This window comes from Planococcus citri, chromosome 3 (genome assembly GCF_950023065.1).
Source record: "Planococcus citri chromosome 3, ihPlaCitr1.1, whole genome shotgun sequence".
NCBI classification, from domain to species: Eukaryota; Metazoa; Arthropoda; class Insecta; order Hemiptera; family Pseudococcidae; genus Planococcus; species Planococcus citri.
In genome coordinates this window covers 42874913-42902406 of record NC_088679.1, presented here as the reverse complement: position 1 = coordinate 42902406, position 27494 = coordinate 42874913, and the positions used below count along the sequence as shown (strand labels likewise).

Genomic DNA, 27494 nt, shown 5'->3' with positions numbered 1-27494 from the left:
GCCGACCTCGTAAAAAGTCAATCGTCGTAATCTTGAAAAATGAAAAAGAATGACGATGCTCTTTATTTATTTTTTTTTACTTTGAAACAATTTTTAGAAAGACAGTTTCAAACATTTAATAAGTACAATAAATTACTTCGTAACGAGCGCCCACATATTCCGAAAATAAAACTTTTTTTCTTCTTCAATGAAGTGAAACACATCTAATTCTGGTAAAACGTGTGGAGTTTATTCATTTATTGCAAAGTAATGTGTCATGAATTCCATGACGAGGCTCTGTTTACCTTAGCTTTACAATTATTGAATGGTATTTTGGAATAGAAGTGAAGTGAGTAACCTAGGCCGTTATTATACAGTAAGTACCTTCCACCTATCTATGTATGCATTTCATAGGTATTCAAATAAGTTTCTACCTATTAGGGAAAAAATGTAAATGAATTAGATGCCGCAACTTCATCACGTAAAAATCTGAAATTAATTTGCTTAAATGTATAATTTTACGTCAGTGCCTCTGTCTATACCTACTTGAAAATAACTGAGATTTGCACGAAATTTGCCAAATAGAAAATGCTAAATTTCTAACCATAGATTATGGCAAAAACAGATACCTAGAAAGAAAAGTAACCTATCTATAAACTCGAATAATCTCGAAGAACCCAGTAATTCTACAGATACCTACGTTGACTTAAAACTGGTTTCCACGCAGTAAATTTTTATTTAAAACCCAATTATAGGTACCTAGTACCTACCTACAACTATATAGGAAGAATATAAACAAAAAATATACAAGGTACATATGGTACAAAGATACTCATCATCGATTGTCCATTCCACTTATAACCATCATTCATAACCGGATGCGCAGTCTAATCAGTATAATTCGGTTTTCCACGAGATTCTTATCAATAATATAATTAGTTTTTTGGACAAAAAATACCTTCACCAAATCGAATTATACGGCATCAATCATTCGAAATGGAGTTAATCTTAAAAAAAAAAAAAACTAACCTGCGCATAAAATTAAATAGTGCAACGCAACATGCGAGCAATTTTACTAAAATAATGATAAAACAAACAGAGAAAAAAGGAGCAAATTCAGGAGCCCTACAGTATACCGTTTAATTAATTAACAACACTAAGCAATCCAAAAATTACTCAATAGATTCGAACGCGCGTCATTCTGGTAACACTGAAAATACCGGCAGGAATGAAGCAAGACAGGTTTTCAATTTAATGTTTGTACCTGTAAAGTGGAAAAGATTTGTTTTCGTGTAATCTCACCGATGGTTTAAGCTATAAAATATTCATTTTCGCCGAGAAATATGACGATATGTGAGTACCTATTGTATTGAATTTTATATAAATCAGCTTTTTGCGATAGTTTTAACTGTATCAAGTGCTTAAAGTATAGAGCTTTATTCGCTATCGCTACGACATGGCTTATTTTACGAAGCAAATATATTTTTCGTGTTGAAATTTCGAGAAAAAAATTCAATTGCATGAAGTATGTACATACCTATTCGCGGGTTCTAATTTTATTCGTAACTGACATTGACGTATCAAATATATGATCGCAAGTTATGAAAAAGTAACTTTTTCTCTAATTACTTATTAGAATTTTTTGCGTCGTATCATTTTATTGTCACAGGACATTTATCATTAAGTGAAGTGAACATGGTTATTTTTTTGAAAGGCGGTTCTGTAAATGAATTTTTCTATCGCAAAGTACGTGACTACATAGTTGGACAGTTTTCAGTGAATAATTGAAAAGCCTGAAATTTTTCCACTTGTTACACTTTTTATCGGAATTAAAACAAAAATAACATCGTGAAAAACTTATAACGTGGCATTGTTTCGTATCTTAATCCGCGTATTTCGCAAATAATTGTTTGAAAATACCATATCCTGTGCCTTGAAATATTTTGTAATACGAATGTAGATAACAATCAGCCAACATTTACACATGTTTTCATATTTTGAAAAATCCCCCTCAAATTTTCCCCTACTCAAAAATGCCAAGAGACGATACACTTAATCGTCAAAGAATAGAAGAAGCATGGTACTCGAGAAAAACACATACGTAATATTTTATGTATTGCCACTATAAATCGTAAAAATCAAAATTTTCAACTTCTTTCGTATACTATTGCTTATAAATTTCAAACCATTCATCCCCTACCCTCTTTCATGAGCCAATACGTAAAATATGAAATGAAAAGTGGAAGATCGAGATGGTAGCAAAATCAATTATTATTTCCATTTAGATATACCTTCATGATTTTTTTTTTTTCAAGTGAGGGCCTCAAATAAATTATTTGACACCTGATGTCCAAAACTTCAAGAGAATTCGAACGCGGAATTAAGAAAAATCGTAAATTATTATCTTGACGTAGGTACCTCCATTACCATATAATATAATTTTTATTCGAAAACTAGAAAAGATTTGAATTAAAAACTACAATTTTAAAAATGAACAAATCATTTTCATTTTTGAATCGGGAACATTTTTTTTTTATGGATGAAGTATGGATGAAGGTTGTCGGTAATCTCTAACCTCAAATTCCAAAGTGAAATTTTTTCAAAATCAAACGTACTCGACCTACTAAATTCTACTTTGCTTTATTCCAATTTTATCGTGTTCCAAAATTTTTTCGTCCGTTTGGTTTGGAACATTCGACAAATTTTTATAAAATTTTCAAGTATCTACATATGTAGGTATGTACTTAAATCCCGTACATCTTTGGAGCTTACTCTGAAAACTGAGTAGACATCCAACGAGAAAAATATTTACCTAAGTACAATTTGTTTCTCAAGCAATCACAAAAATTGAAATAAAACACTGGTACTACATTTTCAGTAAAGCCCCCCCCCCTTCATTAATATTTTCAAAGAAATAAGCATTGTAATATGTATACGAGTATGTGTATCTCTCAAAATGCCCCCTCTCGCCTTACATCGATATTGTTTCGAATATGTAGAGATTTCATTAAAACGAACGCATAATTGTTATTATTCTGAAGAAGTAAGGGTTCATGCGGTAAATCATTCTTCAAAAGAAGATGACACCTCAGAGTAGGTAACTTGCGAAGCATGTTATGTACAGTAATATTAACCTACACCAATAAAAGGTCATAAATTCATTCCTTAAAGCAATCCTTATCGCATTGTTTGACAGGTGTATTTGGGTTTATTTCTTCAATGAATTTTCTCCTAATTAATAGCCACCTAATCTGCTGACAACGTTACTACCTACCTACGTACCTATTCTACGAATTTATAGAGTTATAGTCATCCTAATTAATTTTGAATAATAACCCTGAATAGGTAAAACAGGTAGAAATTAATTAAAAATTTCGAGGAAATCAAAATCAATTTCCCTATTAATCATGCGAAGCTTTAGCAGTATTTTGTGGCTTAGATAGAAAATTTTTCATGAGAAAATTCCAGTTTTTTAAATGACTACCTAGATCTAGATACCCAATTGAAAAAAGTAAGGATTCCTTGGTTTTCTACAATCTTATTCTGTAAACGTAGATTTTTAAATTTGAGAGAATAATTACATATTTTTTCGATTAAGTAGGTATAGGATTAGAACTTTTTACCCCTTTGCTTTATTGTTTTTGCCCAAAAAATCGATTTCGAGATTTTCATGAAATTACCTATAAGGAAGGATTGATTCTTTTGATGCAGTGTTATGGGCACAACTATACTAAACAATTTTTTTTTGTAATTTTCAACTTTTCAAATTTTTCTTTTGCAGTGTTGCGTTTATTCACGAATCTCATAAAGAATCTTATTTTCTTTAATTGAAATATTTTTTAGATTTTTGTTTGTCCTGTTTGGAAAGTTTGTGATACTTGCATCAAAGTTTATTTTCAAATGGTTGGGCGATTTTTTTGTTTGAAGAACAAATTACCGTTTTAGAATATTTTTTATGAAGTATTTTCAAAGCTGAGAACTCATAATTCTTTAAATTGCCAAGGAAAGTCAGCAATTCCTTAGACATCATTTTAAATTTTTTTATTTCCGGAATTTTCAAGTAAATTCATGAAATATTCATTTTGAAAAACCTTCTTGCCATCTAAAAATGAAAATAAGGCTAAAATAACTATAGTAAGTCGATCCTTCGGAAAAAATAAACGCTTTGCGAAATTAAAAGCTACGAATTTACAAACATCTAAGTAAATCTAATACAATAATTTTCAACAGCACGCGCCTCGCTTGTTGTAATCATTTCGTGAAAAGATAAAACACTAAATAATCTGACATTGATATGCAACGGTTTTTCTGAAGATTATGGTCAATTATCTCGGCTAAAAAATTCCATTTTTCAACGCTAATTTTACATACGCATAAAGCACCAGACCCAGACGTGATAAAAATTACAAGAATTATCAATTAAAAAAACAAGTAACACACCGCGAGAGTGGTAGTGTAAAATTTGAGAATGAATCATAACCACGATCGGACGCATCAATAATTAGTACATGGTTTTTCATTATCTCTCCAAAACCTAAATAAATAAATTTATAAGTTAAATAAATAGTGATCGATTGTACATAAAGTGCAGTTCATAAAAAATATACGTTTCCCATCTAGGTCCATGCTTTCTTTAACGGGCATGACGTATAGTCTACCTAACGCGACGCGAATAAAACTTTACGTAATTTGTCACCTAACGAGTGTGTAATAATTATGATTTTCAACTATGACGTTTGTTAATTACAGGAATATACCATTAGCTCATTGGACCTACGCGATTTTCTTCCTGTTTATTTCTTCAGTTAGCGCGGAGATATCCTCCAATGTTTCCGCCAATAATACCGAGCTCATTCAAAAATACAAACAAGAGTGAGTACACCACTACATACATTTTATAGATAAATACGTGCAAATATGTATCTGTTTAAAGTACACCAGAATATCTATTTATGAGGCGTTGTTTAATTTCAAATAAACAAGACTCGATGTAAAATTGTCGATAGTTATTAGTTGGTGGGTGTGTGAGCAATCGTCCCGTGTACATGTCATAACAGATCGCTATCAACTTTCAAAAATACGATAAGCCGTATAGGTATAAAACAAAAGAGCCAAAACCGAAAAATAAAGAGAAAAAACAGACTCAAAAATATGAAATATCACAAACCTAAGAAATCATATGAAATTTCGAATTTCGTGGAATCATTAAAATGATATGAGAATCTTAATTTTGGATAGGCGACTAAGGTTTTAAGATCGCCACAACTCCCGGATTTTTCAGCACAGATTTAACATGGATGGATACAGGTAGTCCGAGAGCTTTTTGAAAAAATACAAGTATTACCTATGAAAAATTTAAAGCTGAAAAAATGGTATAAATTTTTGAAAATGAAGAAAAAATGAAATGAAGGAAACTTGAATTTAAAAAAAAAACAAAATTTGAAAATACGTAATAATACGAAAAGAGAGACAAATTCAAAAAAGATAAAATAATAAAAAAATTAGGTAAAAACTGATTAAACTGATGAATTTTGAAAATATGACAGGTACCTAAAATTATTATACAACACGTTTGTTTTATTACCTATTTTTACAGAATATGTCAGCTAAAGGATACATGCGATGTTACAAAAGAAATTCCATCAACACTTCAAGATTTAAGAACGAGGAATTGCATGTGCGATGACAAATGCTCTTTTTATAAAGATTGCTGTCGTGACACAAATCAAACCAAAGATGGCATTGAAGTACAATTTCTCTGCACTAAGACTCCATTCGATGGAGGTGTCTACATGGTTCAATCATGTCCCAAGGATTGGAATGTCACATCGATCAAAGAGAACTGCCTAGCTCAAAATCCTATAACTCTGTCCTACGACATTCTCCTAAAACTACCAGTAACCAGCACATCAAATGGAGTCACGTACGGTAATGTGTTTTGCGCTATTTGCAACGAAGAAACCAAATATGATTTTTGGAACGTTGGTTTGACTTATGAGTTCATTGCCCCGACAGTTAATGTTCACAATTCCACCTCACTCAATATTAGTCACTATAGCGTCGATAGATCCATCGATGTTAAAGATATACTCGATAAACTGAGTTTTAACGAGACAGGAGAGATGATTTGGAGTTCAAACGTGAATGAATCATTTTATCAATGCAATTTACAAGCCAAATTACCATCTAGAATAACTTCTCTGCGGTATTGCGTGCCAGATGTGATACGATCGTGTACAAATGGTACCATATGCGAAGGGTATTCTTCGTACGTTTATGTCGGCGACACGGTTTACAAAAATTTGGAATGTGCTGAATGCAACGACATAAAGTCAGAAGAATTAAAAGGATGTTCTCAAACTACGAGTAAAATACCCAACGAAAATGTGACCGAAATCCTTATAACGGATTCGGCTGTACCAAAAGTTCCTCATTGCGATGATTTTCCAGTGAACACCCCAGCTCATAACCTGATTTGCAAGAAACAAGACCCCACACCTGAGGAGACTTCAACAGAAGAATGCTACATTTCGCAAAAATCAAAGAAAACATTCTGCTACATCAGTAAATATTACTATCTAACAAACGACGAATTCTATTACGTGAATAACGAGACCGTTTTCATTAAAGAATACGATTGGGAATTTTCTGAGGTCGATTGGGCAGCCTTAAACAATACTACAATATTCGTTTGCGGTAGACAAATTCCAAGGACCCGGTATCAACGCGTCATGAACTACATAAATGAAGTTATCACTGAAATACTCATCAAAATATCCATCGTCTGCGTAGTTCTCCACTTGGTGGCATTCGCGCAATTACCCGAATTGCAAAATTTATCGGGTAAAAATTTGGCATCTTTTTGTGTAGCCTTATTAGCAGCTTTTCTATCGTTCGATATCGGACCTTGGCTACCATCATGCGAAATACTCGCTATCGTAGGGCACTACAGTTTTTTAAGCTGTTTCACTTGGATGCTGATAATGTCTTACGATGTTTGGCTCAGTTTATATAGAGCGACGGCCAAATTTCGCACATCAGGTGGAAAACACCAAATGAAGTTTCTCATTTACTCGATACTTGCTTGGACATTACCCTTATTCGTAGTTGGTCCTGCTGTTTATGTAGAATTTGCCCCCGCAAACGTTGTAAATTGCGACCTTAAGCCAGCCTATGGTAGATTTGACCAATGCTTTATTGCCCAAAAAATGCCTTTAATTTACTTCTTTTTCATACCAGCCACGGTGATATTTTTCATAAATATTTGCTTCTTCGCGCATACAGCTTATATGATTTACCTAAGCCAACGTAAAACCGTTAATCCCAATACACGACACGATTTCCGACTGTACACAAGGTTGGGATTGCTAATGGGTCTGACGTGGACTTTAGGATTTTTCGTTACTGTTACAAACAGCGAAATTATCGCACTTTTATTCACTGTTTTTAATATGTCGCAAGGTATTTTCATATTTTTCGGATTCACTTTCAAAAGAAAAACTGCCAAAGGTTTATTACAACGTCATCGAGATAACAAATTCTTAAGCTCTACTTTTTCGACGTTCGTATCAAACGCTGACATGGCCACCGTTGTATCCGAAACTACTCAGGTCCCCAGAACAACGCAAGTGGATGTGTTGTAAATACATAAAAACTAAAATCCATGAATTTGAGCGAGTGAAATGGGTTACAGTGAGGGTAGGTAACAATAAAGAAAAAAGATTTTTAACTCTCCCTCCTTCCACGTGTTTTGTTTTGGCCTACAAGTATAATCCCCCACGAAGTTGTGTGTTGAAAAAAATTGTCAACAATACGAGAACGGGGGGGGGGAGGGGATTTTAGATAATATGTGCCTCGAGCGCGCGAGTTTCAGTACTTTTCGCAGGGGCTCAGCAGTGAGAAATGTAATGCGAGACTTCTCGTGGTTAGATCTGTATTTTGAAGCAATATTTTTTAAAATGATCTGATGACATTTTGAAGAAAAATGCAGTACTTTTTTGTTGTTGATATAAAAGATGCCATACAAAAACTTGAACCTCAGTACTTAATTTTTAATATGATACACGAGTGCATTGAGAAAAAGTTATATTAGATAGGTATTCTCATTCGATAAAATATCAGATAATACGAGTAGGTACTCAGTTTAAAATTTTCATTAACATTTCCACTTCTGTAATAGAATGCAGTTATACTTAAGTATCTCTTTATAATCTCAAGGTCACTATTTTGTTCAGTTTTTTACGAAATTTTATACGTGATTCACAGACTCCGATTTTGTACGTATGCAAATTACGTATTTTTGAAGATGTCTCATATAAACCTTCGACTAATTTTGTTCTTTTTTGCACTATTTTTAGGTACGTACCTATCTATGCGAATGTATCTTTTGTGGTATTCTTTTTTATACTAGTCAATAAATTATGCTTTGTTTTGAAACTATCTACATATTTTTACGATATTTTATGAATATCATTTTAAAATCTCAAATCGTTATCATCTAAGTAACATTCTACTTATTTTTACATGTTTTATGAGGAGAAATATAAAATACTTACCTAGTTATAGGTACATAGATAAGTACTTTTTTTTCTTTTTTTGTTTTGTTTTATTTAATGGATATAATTACATATGAAAGCGCACATAAATGAAAAATAAATTAGGAATTGTGAAAAATCCGATTCAAGAAATTTTACAAAATTGAAAAAAGACTGCTTCATTTTTATTTCAGGTTTTCATTTAGACAAAAATAAAAACACGAAAAATTCGGTAGTCTTTGGGTACAATTGCATTCTTTGAAACATATGTAGTCAAGTGTGAGCTTCCATGATGAAAATCAAAAATTAAAAATTCACAAGGAAACTTCGTCACTCAACATACCTAGTCACCTTTGATTGGGCACTCATTTGTTTCAATGAAAGTTCAAGTCATCCACACTTCAAAACCAAATTTTCAGCTGCCGAAGTTGATTTTTCAAATATCGGTGAATTTTTTGAAAATGCCTGAAATAGCTCATTGACTGACGAGATTTTCTTAGAAATGGTAATCCACGAGATGAAAATCTGAAATTTGGTTTGGATACTAAAGTCAACCTGCCGAATTGATTGCGACCATTTTCGAGACGATCTGGAGCCTCCAGCAGGGATTAGTTTTTCTCCAGCACACTGGAATCGCTCCAGGAAGTACTGTAATTAACTTCGGCAGCTGAAATTTCAATCCTATCATAAGTTTGATATTCCCAATCAATTAGGACAGTCAAATTGCGAATCTGAGGTGACGAGGACACGAGTGTACTTTTTTACGAGTTGAATAATTATCCCATGTTTTTAGAAAATTTGGTTCTGTGAGCGCTATAATCAACTACGACATCTGAAAATTTGGTTCTGATAGTGTTGGTGACATGAACTTTCAGTGTACCTAATTTCAGCCAAATCTAAGGAGACGAATAGATGAGGTTCCCTTATTAGCAAATCTACATAATTATACTTCCCCTCTTCCGGATAAATTGTATTTCCCTTTTAATGAGATGCTTTGCAGAAAAAAATGCGGTATTGTTTGAGAAACTAGTTCTGATTTTTAAGATACTGCTAATACCTAATACTCACAGGTGAGTATGTGATGTACATACTTAACTTAAGCATGTATGTACCTATCGGTTTCTTTACAGTTATATGTGTACATGTATAGATACTAGTAATCCGATTACGATTGAAATCGCAATCATTGTTCTGCTAGGAATTCAGAATATTTTCGAAATTTTACCGTTTTTCAGCTTTAATAGATCTTAAAGTATACCATACCAATACAAGTACATTCGTATACCTAATGGACTGCATTTATTCCCAAATTAACACGTAATTTCGTTCAAGAGAACAAATGGCAGAAGTGTAGTAAAATTTTAATCATTCAAGGTAAACTACCGCATAATACGTACTTTAATTGAAAGTATAATTAAGAAGGTAGGTAATCGTTTCGTATACACGAAGACTAAAATACATACCAAATCATGAGTTATTTGTAAAATTCAAACGTTAACGTGTTGCTGCTCATTCAATACGTTTACGTATACCTATATTAACTTGACAGTCTCGGATCCGCCAAATGTAGGAAACTACATTTTAGCAGTTCTGTTATTTAATAAGTTGGTTAAACAACTTTAATTTAAATTTGGATTCCTTCGTCACCTAATGTAGGCATTATCGTAATACCCATACTATATAGAAGTATCTGCATAAAAATGTCCTAATAAGCAGATTGAAAATATGAACTTTACAAAACACAAGTACTCTCTGCCTGCTGTATTCCCAATAGAATTCGCACACGTTGGGATTAAAAACGAACAGATCAATTGCCCCTTTTTTTCATCCATCATTCGCATTAACAGATGAACAGATATACGTTGTTATAGTTATGGAACATCCGAATAAACGTCTCCTAAACAAAGACTGAAATGCTAATGAACTAAAGGTAAGCCAATTTTGAATTTCCAGCATGCAATTAGAGTAATTAAGCACGTAGTTTTTGAGGCAAAAAATCTGAAGTTTTCAAAATTATCGCGTAATGTTGTTTGAATTATTTTCACACGTTATACTTGTAACTGCTAAGTGACATTAAAATAAATGAATAAACATTTGAAAACACACATTTAAAAATTCAAAGGTGACTTTTTTTATTACTTTTGCCCATTGTTTTTTTTTATGCTGATACAATCTTTTTTGTCCTTTTATGCCCTTAATACATACATTGAAAATTAAGTTGAGAAGATTGCGTTGATGAAATAGGTACCTATATATTTTTTGCATCAATATACTTATACGTACAATACGTATAGGTAGAAAAAAATTAAACACCTAGGTAGGTTTCATCCGTAATGGTAAATCCTACATAATTACGCAGCGAAAATTTTCAATTCTTAGTGACTGTAGGTAGGTATGTACTTGATTATCTCTCAATTTATTTGACGCTTTCAAAACCATCATCTACACTGTTAAAGCGTTGGTGTGTATATAAATGTCACAAACGACTATTAAAAAACAAAATTCATTGCTTTAAAAGCATTGCGTGCAGGTTGAGTATATATTTTTCAGCGTGAAGCTAATTTAGCATGCCTTTAGTATGATCACGTCATCCCTTAGGAAGTATTTTTCTCTAGCTTTCATCCATTCAAATAACACGTGATTAGATACTGTATGGTAAGTCGCATGAAATATCCAGTGACTACGACTCGTATGAATTTCTGACCTTAGCGACTCTATCACAATGGACATTTCCATATTCACGTACATAGGAAAAAATGTTGGTTTGGCACGATTCGCAGAAATTTTCGAGTAAAATTTTTTGAAGAGAATTTCAAATTTATTCCTCTCATACGATTACTATACTGTCTACATATTTGTTATCAGATTGATACTGCTAAAAAATTAAAATTTTTGAAACAGGGGTACCGAGAAAGCAAATTCTGGGAGACCAAGTCTTCAACTAGATTTTTGGGAAGAAATCCCTTCTTTTTTTAGAGATCACAATCCAAAAATAAAAAATTAACCCCCTCACTCAAACTGTTGTCACTAGAAAATTTTGTCGGGAAAAGAAAATTAGCGGAGCTTAACGGGAATGCTATTTAGATTGATTTTTTTTTAAAATTATAAAAATATAAATATGGTAGGCTACCTTTCGATTCTAAAAAAGACCAACGACCTCAAAAACGAGTTTCAGTGCGGTTCAACTCGAACATTTAAATTTGTGATTGTAGTTTATTCAATTTACTCCACCTCTGATGTCCTCTCCTCCCTCCCACGGGCAAAATTGCTTCAAAAAACATTGAAATCATCAATTTCGGGGGCTGACTTGGTCGTGAGCCTGACATTGTGAGTCGATGAGAGCCAGGTGAATCGTACTCACAGACATATACTTATCAATCACATTTGATCAGAAAAAATTGAAATATCTAATCATCGCCATTTTACTCGTAGTTCTACTTTTCATGAGTTGGAAGGAGGTGTCCCGTAATTTTTAGTTACTTATTTAGTTATTCGTAATTTATAGCGAATCTCCAAAACTTTGAAAGCTTCTATCTTGTCTTGAGACTGGTTGGTACCTATTTAATCAAAACCTTAATATTTCAGATCGGTTACAAAAATGAAGCGTTTTTTTAGCTGCGTATTGCTTCTCATCTTACTTGAATTGTTCATTCTTGGCCAAGTCTCTGCACAAGACAATGCGTAAGTACTAAAGTGTATATGTATAATCAATAGGCTATCTCGAGAACAAACCTGTAATGAACAATGATAGAATTTTGATTTTTCTTTTTATAATTCGACCCCCTCTCAAGCTATAATCCTATACCTATACGTATGCTTCAATTAAACAAATAAAATGTCTCAGTTTCAAACTTTTTTGACCAATTTACGTTTAATTTTCTAGCACTTGCGCAGTGATGAAATGTAAAAGAAGAAATACTACTTGGCCAGGAGCAGACCCGATAAAAAAGTGTCGTTGCGATTCCGATTGCGCTACGTACGGTGACTGCTGTATCGATTCAATATATAGATCAACAACTAGCACAACTTCAAACTTCGACTGCGTAGAAATAAAATATGGAAAAATTCCTGGAGCCTATTTAAAACGGGCTTGTAGCCGACCTTTTAGGCAATATCGGAACAGAGCACGATGTTCATCTTCTAAAAATTATGACGAACAATCATCTAATTTTGCCCTGAAACTACCCGTTATAGGATCAAATGGGATAACTTATGGGAACCAATTCTGCGCTGCTTGCGAAAAAATTACAAATTTCACATATTGGGATATCCACTTTTCTTGCGAGGAGCATGAAACAAGATTCAAAATGGGCAATGCAACCACATTCAATTCATCAACGTACCGTTTCAACGATACGCTTCAAAAATGGACTTATAATTCCAATAACGAAACTGAAACATGTGTATTTACTCCGATTCCACCAGCAAAGTTGCCATATCCATTAAGGCAATGCCGTCCAAATTTAGTCAAATCTTGTCCCTCGCTATCATCTTATTCGAAACAGTGCTCAAATTACACTTCGATAGTTAGACACCAAAATGGCACTTATTATAAAAACGAATACTGCGCCTTATGCAATAATGTATCATCAACGAATCTCACGTGTAGAAGAAAAAATATCAGTTCTTCTTACACAACAACTAAGCCAACGCCAACATCAAAAAGACCCGTTTCATCCTCATCTCCTCAGACAGGAATCACTGTTACTCCTCCGCGTTTTTTTCCTGCCTCGTCTGTTACCAATAATACTACAAATATTACAACAGAAGTACGTGAATTTTTACATATTATTGTGAAACAGAATTGTAACGATTTACTAGACTCGTTAACGATGACCAAATTAACAGTGGAAACGAAATCATTCAGTACAATGAAACGTACTCGTCTGAGAGAAGCCAACATGTTAAGTGGATATCCGGTTCGTATATGTAAGGGAGACGATAAAAACGAAGCAGTACAGGAAGAAAATTCAGAAGAATCTGAACTTTTGAGAATTTTTGTGAATTTACTCGTATTTGTATCAATTTTATTCATATTGTCACATTTGTACGATTTCTTGTTCTCAAGTTCCGGTTCGACTCTGAGTCAAAAGATTTTCGCCTCGTATGCGATCGCTTTAACAATCGGTAACATTGGATTTTTTCTGAGTAATGCAACCGAAAACTTCTGTAGTTTACTCGGACCTATAGCGTACTTCGGATTTCTGACGTCATTTTTCTGGCTGTCAGCTTTAGCCTTTGATATTTCTTGCAAAATATGGTGCTGCGTCCAAGAATTCGATATACTTGGTAAAAATGTGACTAATTCCGAAAAATTTACAACTTATTCGCTGATAAGTTGGATTTTCCCACCGGTTATTATTTTCATCATGATTTATGTAGCCGAAAGAAACGGTGATTTCATTTTAGAAGGTCGCATCTACGAGACATGTTGGTTTCAAAATGATGAAACATTGTTAATATTTTTCGCCTTTCCTTTAACAATAACCATGTCCGTGAATTTGGCATTTTACCTATTTTCCGCTTACGTGGTCTGGCTACAAAGGACCGCCGTTGTTAAGTTATTCGCTAAACACGGAATCGATTTCAAATTTCATACCGGTTTAATTATAACGAGTAACTTGATGTGGTCGACCGCTTTAATTGCTATGTATTACGACGACTCTTTTCTTTGGGTATGTTTCGCTTGTCTCGATGCTACATTAGGTCTATTAGTTTATCTCTGTTCACCCGTTAAACACGCGTTTTCTATCAAAATTTCAGCATATTTGAACCAACGTTTTCTACCAGTTGGGGAAAATTTAATTCAGAAATGAACTGATTATACAGATGTAGGCAGCGTTCGAATCGGCATGATCGTTTTATTTTTAGCATAAGTATTTAGATAATTTAATAGCGAAAACACGATTCGTGCGAATTCGGAACTCCCACTTTAAAACAAAAACCTGGTACCTACTTATTGATGGGTATTCGGCTAGATAGGTATGTAGTTAGGTCCATTTAAGTTAAGATTGTACGATTTTGAACATAAGAAAATACTGCTGTGAAAAATAGCCGCAATCTACCAAGGATCACATGATGACTTACAAAAAAATGTTTGTAAATAAACTGACGTATAATATTTTTTTTCAGTTTCCTACTTATTTATTTTTTTAGCCATTAGAAGTTCATAATATAGGTACGATGTAGTGTAGATATACGAAAATGAGAATTTACGTATTTGGGTTGTTCACCTCCTATATCTACCTAACTATCAACATTTATAATTAAAATAATAAATACACCGATGTGGACCAACATTGAAAAAATAATTTCCCGTATAAAACAGCAATGTCTTTGTTATAAAAGTAGGGAAAAGGTACCTTACCTACAGAAAGACATAAAAATGTTTATAAACATTAAACTGACGCTACGTTGAAGATTAAACTAGGAAGATTTCGTTGAAGTATGGCAATTTAACTCGATCTTGACATTATCTCGTTAGTGCTTAGACGACTGGAGCCAAAAGAAATTAATTGATAAAAATAGATCATTAAATTCAATAATAAGTATGCATATATTCTCTACGTTGCTCTAGTCATTCTCAAGTTGAAGTGCGAAGTATTTTCATTTTATTAAAAAGTTTTCGGGTTCATCGGTGAAAATAAAAGCGTTGAAATTGTTCTGTTAAAATTTAAAGCACGAAAAAATAACGCCGAAAGTTCATAGATGGCGTTTGATGCATCATTTCTGAATAATTGTAATTTAAACTACATATCTTCCACATTTTTAATTTCCATGTAAAAATTTAAATTTGAAAAATAATTCAACATTCATGGACCAAGTTGAAGAATTAAAATGAAAATTACCTCAACTCAAAATTATCATCATGCTAACTTTGAGTTTTTAAATCAAACCGAAAATTACTTCCTCAAAATTACCAACCTGCCAACATTGATCAAGTTTTTAATTAGTTGATTTTTTTTTCATCAACACAACTTAACATGCCAATACTTATGGTAACGTCCCAATTCACAGTTAATCTGGATCTTTGATTTGGGTTTTTCGAAATTTTTTTTCCAATAGGAAAATTGAAAATTTGAGGCTGAAATTCATAAAAACAAAATTTTTTACGATTGGACAAAACTATGTACAACTCTAAAAATCTTCTTTCAGGATCAGGATCATAATACCTATTTCAACTAGGTACCGATGTGTTTTGAGGATATATCTTTCGACATAAGCGAGAAAAATTATATTTTTTTGGGCTAAATTTTTTTTCAGACACCTCAATTTTGATAATATTTTAAAATCATATAATATGTATTCAAAAAATATGTATTGCTTTTTCCACTCACGTCAAAATTGGCTCCTATAAACGTGCCTACCTAATTGTAATTTCAATGTGACTAAAAATTATGGTTTTATAAGTAAGTAGAGCAGGAGCACTGATCAATGATCGTTCAATTTTTCTATTTTTTTTTTTTTTTTTTGATCAATTTATACCTACGATGTTTGTATTATTTTGAGAAATTAAAATGGTTTTAATTTTGCCACACATCGAACACTTGTGTTTTCCAAGCAATATTTTTTGAAATAAAAATACAAAAAGAAATCCCAAATTCGGGAAATTGAACGACAAAAAATTACTGAAAATTAGTTAATGTGTACAACTTTGGGGAAATTCGTTTCGAAATAAGAGCACACACAATCCATCAGAGTTTACATGGAAGATGGAACAACAAACACTGACATTTTTACGCTCCGTTTGTACTGTTTGTTTACGTTTTATGCGACTCATCGGTAAGAATAAATTTTCTAAAGTAAACACATAAAATATGGATACAGAAATGACCTAATATTTCGTACAGAATCCGCAAAGAAAACGTATGAAATCTTTTTAGAAAAATAAAAAATAAATGGAAATTCATGACTTTTAAAAATTATTGTACCACTGATTATTAAACATGAAAACACGAATAATGGTAATTCCCAGAAGAAATAAACAAAGCAGGTAGGTGTACTTGGTAGTAAGTATGTATACATTGTATACCTAGTTACCTACGTAATTCGGGTGAAATAACAGTACAAATATACAAAACCTGTATTTAATTCATGGTAATAGGTGAGATCAATGGTATGAATGAATGTAGTTCGAGCTTACTACGGGAATACATAAGATAAAAGTAATCTCACCATTTTTGACAAAAAAGTCATCGATAACGTGACGCAAAAACTGAGCAATGTGGTTTGAAAAATTCCAATATTCAATTTGTACGTTTTGACGTCGTTCATATTGTCTTCTTCAATATTTCCGCATTGAAAAATCAGATTTTTGTTGAAATTCATTCGTACGAGATTCAGAAAGTTATTCTGATACAGAAGTTTCAACAAGATTTCCGCACCGGATGGGCCTTTCTTTAAAACGAGTAACACCATTTTCAATATTCATCCGAGGAGTTGACAGCCGATTTGGTACATAAGTATATATATATATCTCTAATATAAAGGCACTTGCGTGACTGCCATCAGTTAGATGATTTTTTTTCTAAATATTTCACTTGCTTAGCAAATAGATTACCTACGTAATTAATAAAACAGCTCAATTTCACATTTTAATACTTTTCATTCCCTCTTCCCATCTAGGTATTTGTTCATATGAGTTATAAATCAACATATTAGGCTAATTCAATTTAAAACAGAAACATTTACCGAATAGACTTATCATGAACATTCTCTCCAGACAAACAAGAACTTTTCTGTCTATACCTACTACTTGGACTTGAATTTTTTAAGCTTTTCCCAGTTACAGAAATAGTTGGGTATTTTTTCAAAAACTGTGTTCCAAAAGTATAAAAGAGTTCACGGTTCAAAGATGTGACACATATTTCGGATACCAACAGAAAATGGGGGAAGTAAATACAGTACCTACTCGTTATTTTTAACCATGCATCTACTCAAATAAAATATCTAACTCTAAGATTACATAAACACTTTTTCTTTCTCAAATAAAATAAAATTTCTCATATAGCTACTAAAATCTGTAGCTCACTTTTTTTTTTTTTGGATTTTCACATTACCTATCATCCATTTTTAATGTAAAAGTTAGGCACATCTTCAAATCGTCATCAACGTTGAAACTTGAACAACATTTTAACGCAACTCTTATTTTCAGAAAGAATAATAAAAAATGTTTGTGATAGGTAACCCAGTTAATTTACACAAATGAAATACCTTACATAAGGTTTTTTACTGGATATTTGAATTAATAGACGCGCGCAAAAGCCATATTTACAAAATAATCGCCCCCGAGATAAAAAATCTATTTTGTATGTACCTTACCTACCTATTTTTCATCGAATAAACACAATTCGTGTATTTTATTAAAATTTACACGCGTTTCAAGACACATAAGGTGCTTAAAAGGCTTAAAAGTTACACAAATTTTAAAACATCTGAAGCGAACTGGCAGTGTTTTTCGATACAAAAAATAACGTTAGTCGCCATTTACAAGATTAAGTACCTATTCGTGTATTTTAAAATAAAACGGAGACAAACTGCGCAATAATTAGCACATTTCCAATTCTCAAAATGTGTTGTGGTCTCATGCCCCTTGCTCTTTGATATTCTTAATGAGTTAGATGATACGAGTAGATTCACTACATATAAAACGAATCACTGGCTCATTTCGAATCCGTATGGAAAACACTACAAGTACCTACGTACAATTGGTGTATTTCCGAAATGTTCGCTGCATGCTTTCAATTCAACTTGTTACAAGTAGGTATCAATTATCATGGAACACTTTCAGCACTTTATGAAATAACATCATAAATATACTAGTAACTTAATTATAAAGGAATAAAGTATTTGCACAATACTAGTAACTTGGTTATAAAGGAAAAGGAATTATAATATTTGCACAATAAAAATGCAAGCAGTTAGTTGTTGAATATTGAGACCACTAAACTCAACAGTAAAATGCATCGCTTTAAATTTTTTGCGAGTGATAATTTCATCGATCACTATCGTCTGATCAGTAAGAAAAATTTTAAAATGAAATAATGACCATAGATATAACTTAAAACAGTTCAACTACGAAGTACAAAAAAAAACGATTTCTTTTTGTTTGTAAATTGAGTCGAGATGTAACGATTTTTTTAGGTGATGTGAAAGCAAATGAAAACGCTACTTAGCTCTTTTCAATGAAATTGAAAAGATTTACTATGATGATATAAAAGACGATGGGAACAGACAAAAGAGCAAACAAAAAAGTATCTTGAAAGTTCCCATTGTAACCGTATTCTAAAAAGAACCCACGCTCAACACGGTCAACTTGGTGAATATTTGTATGGAAAAATTGTTTTTTTCTTTCTCAATACCGAACTTATTTTTGTCGAAAATGAAAAAAATACACTAATATAGGTGCCTACATACTCGTATAAACGTGAGATATCGGGGGAAAGGCGATGGGACCTCTTTATTTTATTCTTAACGGGCTTTATTATACATATAGAAAGGAAAACTTAATCACTAATAAACACTTTTTTCGCTCAATTTTGAAATTCTTACTGAAACGAAAGTTTTAATGTTTGTTTGGTAATATGAGATTTACAATTACAAAATAGTCTGATAATTGTAAATTAATGTTGATAATGGGATTTTATGATCATCAATTATAAGGTACCATAGGCACCTATTACATTTTTTCACACATTGTAACATCCCCACAGAAAAAGTCCACCATTTATTTGTGGAAGGTTTGTAGTTTTAGAATTTTATTGAGTGAAATCTCAGTAAGTGTAGGTGTACTTGTCAGTTGTCATATTAGAAATCTTTGATTCATGCATCACTTACCTTCAGCCTAATGAAGCAGCATTTTAAATTGGCATCAATATGTAGAAGCGCTCCTTCGTTCATATGATTATTACAATGAGCACAACTCCGGCGAAAATTTGATATTCACCGGTGATTAACCTACAGACCAACAGAAAAAAATAATAGAAATACATTAACCATGTAGATTACAGAACTTGAAGATGTCTAAAAGCATATCAACTAGAATATAGGTAACTTGCATCTTAATTTGAAAACATGCAAAAATAGGCATACCTGATGAGCTCTAACGACGAGCTGAAAATTATTATCAGAAAGAAATTTTTCAATTACATCGCTGCCAGAAAAATGAAACACTTCGATATTTGTTATAAGTACATATTTCCATCCTTTATGAAACTGAAAATAAAAAACATGTTTACTGAGTGAATAGCATCTAAAACGATGAATGAAGAAGAAACATAAAATGGGATTTCCATCCAAAATAGAAATTTTTCATTACCTATATGTAAGTATACATATATGATAGTAATGTGATAACCTATATCATAAAATTGTTTAAAGGAACAATGCTAACAATACTTAAAATACTTGAAGAATCAAATTGTATAATAAGGTAAATGCGTAGGCATAAGTTACAAACACGAGTGTTATTTGAAGAAAACAGTAAATAGGTAATTTAAAGCAAACAAAATCTTGAAAATAATGATAGAACTACTCAAATATTTACCCGTGAACGATCCGGCCAAAGTAAATCATTAACAAGACCAGTTAAGGTATTAATAGGGTATGGTCTTCTCATGTACTATTTGATCGGCTGTTTTCAAATCTGGGCTCATTCCACCATGGCAACAAAAAATTTTACTTCCTATGTATTATCGCCGCTAAGGATAAACAATCAAATAACCCAGAGAATTTATTCCATAATCCAACGTTGAATCTTTGCCTGCCTATAAGAACGAAGTATTCGTCTAAATTAATTCAAAATAAAATGATTTCCTCATACGAGTAATAAATAAACGTTTTTTGGGTATTTCACTTTCAATGATAGCAACAAACTAATTACATTCCACTGAGTGTTGTCCACGATCTACATAATCTCCCAAAAATATAATGTATAACTAGTGGCTGGAGAGAAGCCAGTTTGCTGGAAAATCCACAGCAAATCTTCAAATTGACCATGAATATCACCTTTAACGTGATTTACAAATCAACACTAGTTAAATGTAGGGATGTTAACTGCAATCGTAATTTTTGACCAAAATGGATTTTTATAACAACTAAAAAAAGCCAAAAAGTGTGACCATTAATAACCGAAAAAGTTGTTAGAATTTTTTAACCATAAACGTAAGTATAGGTAACAACGATTATTAATTTCAATTTTTTAAACCACAAACCATAACTCTGTAATCGATTTATATTTTCATTTCGGTTCTGGTTAATTTGCAATTTTGATCAAAACTTACGGAAAATTAATGATCAATTTTGGCACTGTATGCATATTTTCAAGTGATTTAATTTTACAATGTTTTATACAATTTTGAAAAAGTTTTCATTTCCAGAAATTTTTCTTCTTAAGTCTGAACATCAATATGTGATGTGTTAAAAGAAACAGCAAATTACCTATATTCACACCATTCTTGCTCACTCAATCCTGTTAAATTTTACAAAATTACGTACCATCACTTTTTGGTCATATTGAGCTATTTTGATTTTACAAGCTTTTTTGAGTGCTTTTTAACCTCGATTTCACACGTTTTCAACACTTTTTCTAGCACTTGTAGTATCTAAATTTTACCAAAATATCATTAATTTGAAATAATTTTCAGTAATTTCAATTATTCAATGCTCTTTTTTTTTGTTAAATTTTACATTTCAAACATTTTTTATCCCCATATTTCATTTTTTTTTGATGATTTTTATAGTTTTTGCATTTCCTTTATGTAGGAAGTGAGGAAAAACAGAACAGTAACTTTAATTTTTTTTGGCCATAACCGTAACCTTTAATCGCAACCTTGACCAATCGTTTTGTAAAGAAAATAAACGCTAAAAAATGACCGATATTTTTATGCACAGAACCGTAACTGCAAAACTGTAACCAATATTTTTTTTCATTTCGGTTAACATCGCTGGTTAAAAATGACAAGGAAAGGAAAATATAGGACACAAAATTCAGCGCACCTACTGCAATTATATTGGCGGTTCAATTCTTAATAGTGTCGGCTCTCGTAGCAATATTGCTTCTGCCTTTGTTATCAACGTCTGAATAGGGTTAATTGATTCTGAAGTGAATAAAAATTTTAAAATACGCATTAATAACACGCTTCAGCTTCAGGCAAAATTTCTTCTAAAGCATGAAATTTCCTATGAAGTTGTAAAGCATTAAGAAATGAAAGATGTAGAAAAAAACAACACATACAAAAAAGGGTTGGATGTAAAGCATAATCGAAGCTCTTTGAAAATAAGAACGCTCTTTCAAACTAGGTATGATTAGCAAAGCTCAAATGTACGATTCAACGAACTTCCTACAACTTCCTATGAAAGTAAATTTTCAAGTGTTTTTTAGCGAGTGTTTTACTTTTCAGTGCATGTAAGTAGGTTTAGTTTAGGCTATGTAAAAAGTGGATTAAGGGAATAACGTTTTAGCTAAGATTTTCCATCGTGTGATTATCTTGTCATTAGAATAATTACTCCGCGTTTCTTTCTTCGATCGGTTACCATAGTTGAATAAAAATGAATAATTGAATACATAGATGAAAACATTCAGCACTATACGAGCATTACCTTTGAATGTTTACACGCGGATATCAATTCAATAATTATGATGCACTCTGACTTTCAAGTTTCATGGCCAAGATACGAAGACATTTTTCACAACAGGATAAGAAAATGAATTTTACTACCGCCTCTAACACATTTTGTTTTTGATAACCTATTACATCTTACAAAAAGAAAATGAACATTTTGAACTATATAACCTTCAATGCTTACCTGCATAATAGTCTTTGATTTTCCACGTTAGTATGAGAATCAAATCTTTCAGCAGTCATTTCCAAATCTTGTGGTCATTGAGCAAGATCGTATTTGAGATGAAGTAGTTATAACATTATCACGCATTGGTTCCATTCCAGGTAAGTAATCAAATTCACGAGACATTTACTTATCGGTAAAATATTACATATTTTTCTGAAAACTTTTCTTTATCAAATCAAGTAACTTAAAACACTACTCTGACTGCTCTGAAGCGGAAGATTAAAAAAAAAAATCTACCCCACACAAAATACCTCTTCACGGAGACAGCTGTTTCTGAGATGTTGCATGAATGATGAAATCATGATTCTGGGCTCTGGTTGGCCGAATCCGCATAAATGATCACGTGACGTGTGATTATCCTGTGATAACGGCTGATAAGAATCCATGGACGCCGGACTCCTTCATTTTACGGAATCAGAATCTCAAAATTTTTAAAAATCTTTCGAAAATTATGAAATTATGAATTTACAAATCACAATGTTAAGTACGAGAATACAAGTTACATTTTGTATTTTTGAAAATGTGTATCTCATCCTCCTGAGTCCTGGTTGATGCAGTTGTAGCTGAATTTAATTTATCGTTTGTCTCCGTATGATTCTGTCAATTGAAAAGTTGCTGCACATAACACGAATAATGCACGACGTTTGAGGTATGTATGTATTATAAACCCTTACGTAAGTAGGTGGCACGATTAATCATGCCTCATGTTCTATCATTTTAAAAGCCGAATATCAATTGCATACCTTCGTTGAAAAAATCAATACCTGAAAAATTCCTCAAGTGTATTAGACGCATTTGTTGGGGATTGAATCATGCAAAATAAGGAATCGAGGAATTCAAGTCTTGACGCCGTTTATAATAAGTGAATACAGATTCATAGGCGTCGAAAATTCCTTTTCGTAATGAAATTGTAAGTGATAATGAGTTTTTACTTACGAAGGACAGAAAAATGAGGAATAAATGGATTATTTTGGCATCACAAATTGTTGCATGATGTCTTTGAAAGACTGAATTAAAGCTTAAAATTTCATTTGTTGTTAACTGTTCCTAGTTTTACTTATTATTGTGTATGTAATGTAATATGTACTTACATTTAAAATCACTTTTTTTTGGTTCAGGAAATTGTTCAACAGCTGTCGCAGTTAGATATGATTTTCCATTTGTCTACCAGTAAAAGCACGAATGCGACGCCGCATCATTCAAAAAATTTGAGTGAAAATGCCCATTCAGATATATCTTTGTAGTAAGTATTAAACAACCGTATCTAAAATTTCGTACCGAAGCATGGAACGGAGGTACCTATGACTGAAATTGAAATTCAGTAATAAAGCAGCGTTCTTCCGCTACGGACTCATGAAACGAGTAGCTCCGCATCGAGAACCCACACCGTTGGGAAAATGTTTACGAAAATTATTTCGAATATCTTTTTCAAATATCGGAACGTTGGTTATTGTGTTCGTGTACTTGATTTTTGGCGGTTTTCTGTTTAAATTTTTAGAAAATCAAAAACAAATTGATAGTCGTGTTTATTTTCAGAAATATCGTGATGAATGTATTCAAGAATTATGGTCCATTACGAGTAAGTATTCTCATTTTTTGTTTAGGTACGTAAGTAATTGAAATTATTCATATTTAGTTGGTTTAGATGAGATACCGAATGAGTATTCTTTGCTTTGCAATTTAATGGGAATATGATGCTATGTGTAAGTGTGAAGTGTATTTAGGGTGTTGACTTTTTTGAATGGTTTTTGTTCGTCTCTACATCGAGTTCCAATTGCTTATATTTCTTATACGTAGATAGATACCGTACGTAATTAGGAATCCTCGTGTATTTTATGTACCTACTTTACTCATGTTGTATCTTTAATTCACCCTCGCATGGCAAGGTCTATGTCTATGCCTCATTTCTATCAGTCGATTTGAAATTTTGAAACGTATTCAGATGGATACTTTGGTAAAAAACACGAGAATGGAGAGACATTTATTTGCGAGCACATGTTGATTTTTGAAATTTGAACATGCTTGCGATTTGCATGCATAAGTACTGATGTCCTAAACTTGTACATCATTGCTTTGATTTTTCTGTCGGATGCACCGATCTATTTGGTTGATCAATTTTCTTCTTTATCAGTCTAACGTTATTTCTTATTCAATACTCAAGAATCGATTTCATGTGCATTTGAAATTTCCTCTAATTTCAATCTGTATATAGGTACCTACCTACTAATGAGGTAAAGTTTTTTTTTGTGATCCTACTTTAAAAGACGAAGTGTCGTCTTCAATACTTTCATCAGCTATGCTAAAAAAAAACGAACTTTGTTCAGATATTCTTCTCCCATCAAAAGCAACTTACTATTCAAGTACCTAGGTACCTACATTATGACATCAATACAGTCATTTTTTTGTTTTTTGAAATCAAAATGATTTTAATAATTTTTTTGAAATTAGGAATGCTTTACAAAATCTCTGTAGTCAAATTGTTTTGATCTTTCACGTTTTCACTCAACCACTTGTTACATTCCACACAGTCACGTGATACTTAGGAGAAATGGTTACTAGGTATCTCTATACCTCCCCTCATATGTAAAAGCCTTATGGCACGTTGAGGTGGTGGGGGTGGGTACAATAAATGCTTGAATCCCCATACTATGCTAATAAAATTGCCGCACCCATGTATATGTATCTCTACCTTACCTACTAACGGTGTCCCAGACGAGTGACGAAATGTCACATTTTGAACAGATACATTTTCATGCAGGTAAAAATAAAATAAATTATTGGTAAATTATATTCATAACTGTTCAATGATATCGGTTTTTCTCATATTACGGCAGAGTATCCTCTATCTCTGCTCTGCTTCTCCTTCCTCAAGGTGTATAATATAGTCGTAAACCGAATATCCATAATAATTACCTGCTTCTTTCTCTCTAGTTTTCCAATTATGATTTTTTAGATCAAATATAATTCAATGGAGTAATATGTAGAATAATTTACCTAATTTTCTCTTCTTTATATGATGGACGTCGAGTAGGTATAGGTAATTTAATATAAGATTTCCATATTATACCCAAAAAGTTGATGAGTATTTCGAAACATTGAGTAAAGTAATACTATATCACTCGTATCTGCTCACGCTACCAACTTATTTTTCGATAACGGAAATATCGTATAAATCCATCTACGATAATTCGAAACTCGGAAATTACTTTGTAACAAAAAAATCGAAACCAAATCGAAGTGAAGATGGGAGATTCCATAAAAACTCGCAGTTTACATTTAAAAATGCTCAATTCCCCATCCCTTCTATTAATTTTGTTAAAAAATTAATACCTAAGTTTCCACAAATGGTAAGTTGGGTTAGGTGCCCTGAAATGGACTCGTGTGGCTCATCTTTCATACTTCCATCATTCGATCAATGCTAACTTCCCTCCCCGCATTGGCAGGCCATATAACTTGAAGTGTGGTGCGGTCTCAATGTCTGATTGTCTGGATGTACACCATCGCGTTATTCTATGCAATGTTGTCAATTTTTTCCTACATGAAATGTAATATGTATGTATGTACTTGAAGATATCTATTTCCATACTTCGATGTTTCTAAGAAATGATGACGGGGGTTGCCGTGTTGAGTATTTCGAGTAGGTACCTTATTTTGTAGAATTAAAGTGTAATGAATGGGAACTTATTTGATTTTAGTAAATAGGCATTAGAAATTTCTCATCGTATAACTTTCAGATTGGATACACGATCGAGTGTTAGTGCATCAGGTGCAATTTGCTAGATAATTTCCTTCGATAAGTATTAGGCACAGATTGAATTAAATTTTCGTTTTTATCTTCATAGCGTATAATTTATTCTGTAATTTAAGAAGAAATGAGTATTTGGTGACGAAGCCGACGTTAGATTTACACGTAGCTCACGTAGCATATTTTCGCATCGAGTTTACACCATTTGAAATAGAGTTGGCTTCATTTACGATAAATTATGTTATTTAAACTGTTCTTGTTTACAAGCGCTCGTTTTGCCTATTATACAAAGCTGTTCTTGCGAAAACCGCAAAATTTCGTATTTCAGAAATAGGCTGCCATTTGAAATTTGTCATTCATCTGCAAGCTTGCGGTAAATTTTTAGATATCATTTTTCAATGGAGTTCGTTAAATTCTCACAGCCACAATTGATAATTAACTATAAAGCTGTACCCATATTCGAAAATCTGTCGCTGTAATTTCGCACGCGTAAATTTTCCGAAATTGGCTTTTGCTCGATGTTAAAATATTTCTTTGTGAAATCTCGTAGTTTTGAAATTAATATCATTTAAATTTTTCCTCAAAATTGTATTTCTAGCTGAACACCTGTAGCGATGTTGTGCGAACGAGTACCTATAGAAAGAAAAGTATAAATTATTCTGGAAAATGGAGGCAAATTACGAAGAAAAATCTGATAACTCTTTTTTTTGCTGTTCGTTAGTTGTTTTTCGTTTCGTTTTATTTCTATTATGTAGTTGATTATGGTTGGCATTGTTTCAAAAAAAAGAAGAAGAAGAGAAAGAGAAAAGAAAATCTTCGACGAATACATGACTTACTTACTAAAAAAAAAATACATATCTGTAATTCAATTTACAACCCAATTCAAAAAAAATGATCATTTTGAGTAGTGTGAACGAACCCCCTGCGAACATTTACGACGTACTGCTGATGATTATGAAACATGAAGGTTTCTTTTGCCTCAAATTTATCGTATCCGGTTTTCGTACTATGTGTATTTTTCAAGCCCACAATGTTCGCTATAGTAATTTGCCATATGAAACTATTGTGTATGATAAATGCCACTCGATTATAGTAAATAACTGAGATATCACGTGTGCGTTATGCGCCTTAATGAAGGTGAAAATTTGTGTTACGTATCAAACTTTAATTTCACACGATTTTTCTTTGCTTCACGCTCCAGCGTACTAATGTGTTGTATAACGAGTTATTTATTTATCGTGTTGTGTATTTTCCATTTCCACAGAATTCCGTCTAGTTAATTTACCACCTCGACGAAGTTATTGCATATTGAGCGGATTCACGGCGCATTTATGCTATAGTATAAATGCGCCGTATAGAACATTGAGGAAGTACATACGTTTCCTCAA

General features: G+C 32.5%; 3 protein-coding genes and 1 long non-coding RNA gene across 8 annotated transcripts in view; 3 read left to right on the top strand and 1 right to left on the bottom strand.

The window, feature by feature from the left end:
• Nucleotides 1-22664, bottom strand: part of LOC135841397 (uncharacterized) — a 51004-nt gene extending 28340 nt beyond the window's left edge. Inside the window, exons 1-5 of one of the 2 annotated variants that reach the window (XR_010557914.1) lie at nucleotides 22320-22664; nucleotides 21510-21610; nucleotides 20059-20278; nucleotides 19605-19727; nucleotides 19350-19469 (exon numbers count right to left, since the gene is read on the bottom strand). This is a non-coding gene — a long non-coding RNA (uncharacterized LOC135841397). The remainder of the gene's footprint in view (nucleotides 1-19349; nucleotides 19470-19604; nucleotides 19728-20058; nucleotides 20279-21509; nucleotides 21611-22319) is intronic. The other variant, XR_010557915.1, reaches the window with a different exon arrangement.
• On the top strand, nucleotides 227-9802 carry LOC135842147 (uncharacterized). 4 transcript variants are annotated; one of them, XM_065359529.1, is made up of 4 exons: nucleotides 227-355; nucleotides 1163-1332; nucleotides 4729-4851; nucleotides 5576-9802. In XM_065359529.1, coding segments are annotated over exons 2-4 (2172 nt in total). In that variant the 5' UTR covers nucleotides 227-355; nucleotides 1163-1330; the 3' UTR covers nucleotides 7623-9802. The 4 variants fall into 4 exon arrangements, with proteins under 4 accessions (XP_065215601.1, XP_065215602.1, XP_065215600.1 ...); XM_065359530.1 differs by lacking the exon at nucleotides 227-355 and having other exon boundaries at nucleotides 1110-1332; XM_065359528.1 differs by lacking the exons at nucleotides 227-355; nucleotides 1163-1332 and adding an exon at nucleotides 1357-1504.
• Nucleotides 10245-14644, top strand: LOC135842148 (uncharacterized). The gene is made up of 3 exons (XM_065359531.1): nucleotides 10245-10443; nucleotides 12099-12194; nucleotides 12397-14644. Exons 2-3 carry the CDS (start codon nucleotides 12112-12114, stop codon nucleotides 14327-14329), a joined length of 2016 nt encoding a protein of 671 aa, XP_065215603.1. The 5' UTR covers nucleotides 10245-10443; nucleotides 12099-12111; the 3' UTR covers nucleotides 14330-14644.
• A 990-nt stretch (nucleotides 22665-23654) lies between the features above and the next one.
• The window catches only part of LOC135840358 (potassium channel subfamily K member 18-like), a 63233-nt gene continuing 59393 nt past the window's right edge, over nucleotides 23655-27494 (top strand). Inside the window, exon 1 of the mRNA XM_065356846.1 lies at nucleotides 23655-23940. Within this exon, the coding sequence (XP_065212918.1) occupies nucleotides 23715-23940 (226 nt within the window). The 5' untranslated portion in view covers nucleotides 23655-23714. The remainder of the gene's footprint in view (nucleotides 23941-27494) is intronic.

Excerpts from the sequence above, each read along its gene's own strand:
- LOC135842147 (XM_065359527.1), top strand. Across the intron at positions 4,852-5,575 it reads ATTCAAAAATACAAACAAGA|AATATGTCAGCTAAAGGATA; the intron begins GTGAGTACACCA and ends CTATTTTTACAG.
- LOC135842148 (XM_065359531.1), top strand. The coding sequence starts at position 12,112 with ATGAAGCGTTTTTTTAGCTGCGTATTGCTTCTCATCTTACTTGAATTG. Across the intron at positions 12,195-12,396 it reads GTCTCTGCACAAGACAATGC|CACTTGCGCAGTGATGAAAT; the intron begins GTAAGTACTAAA and ends TTAATTTTCTAG.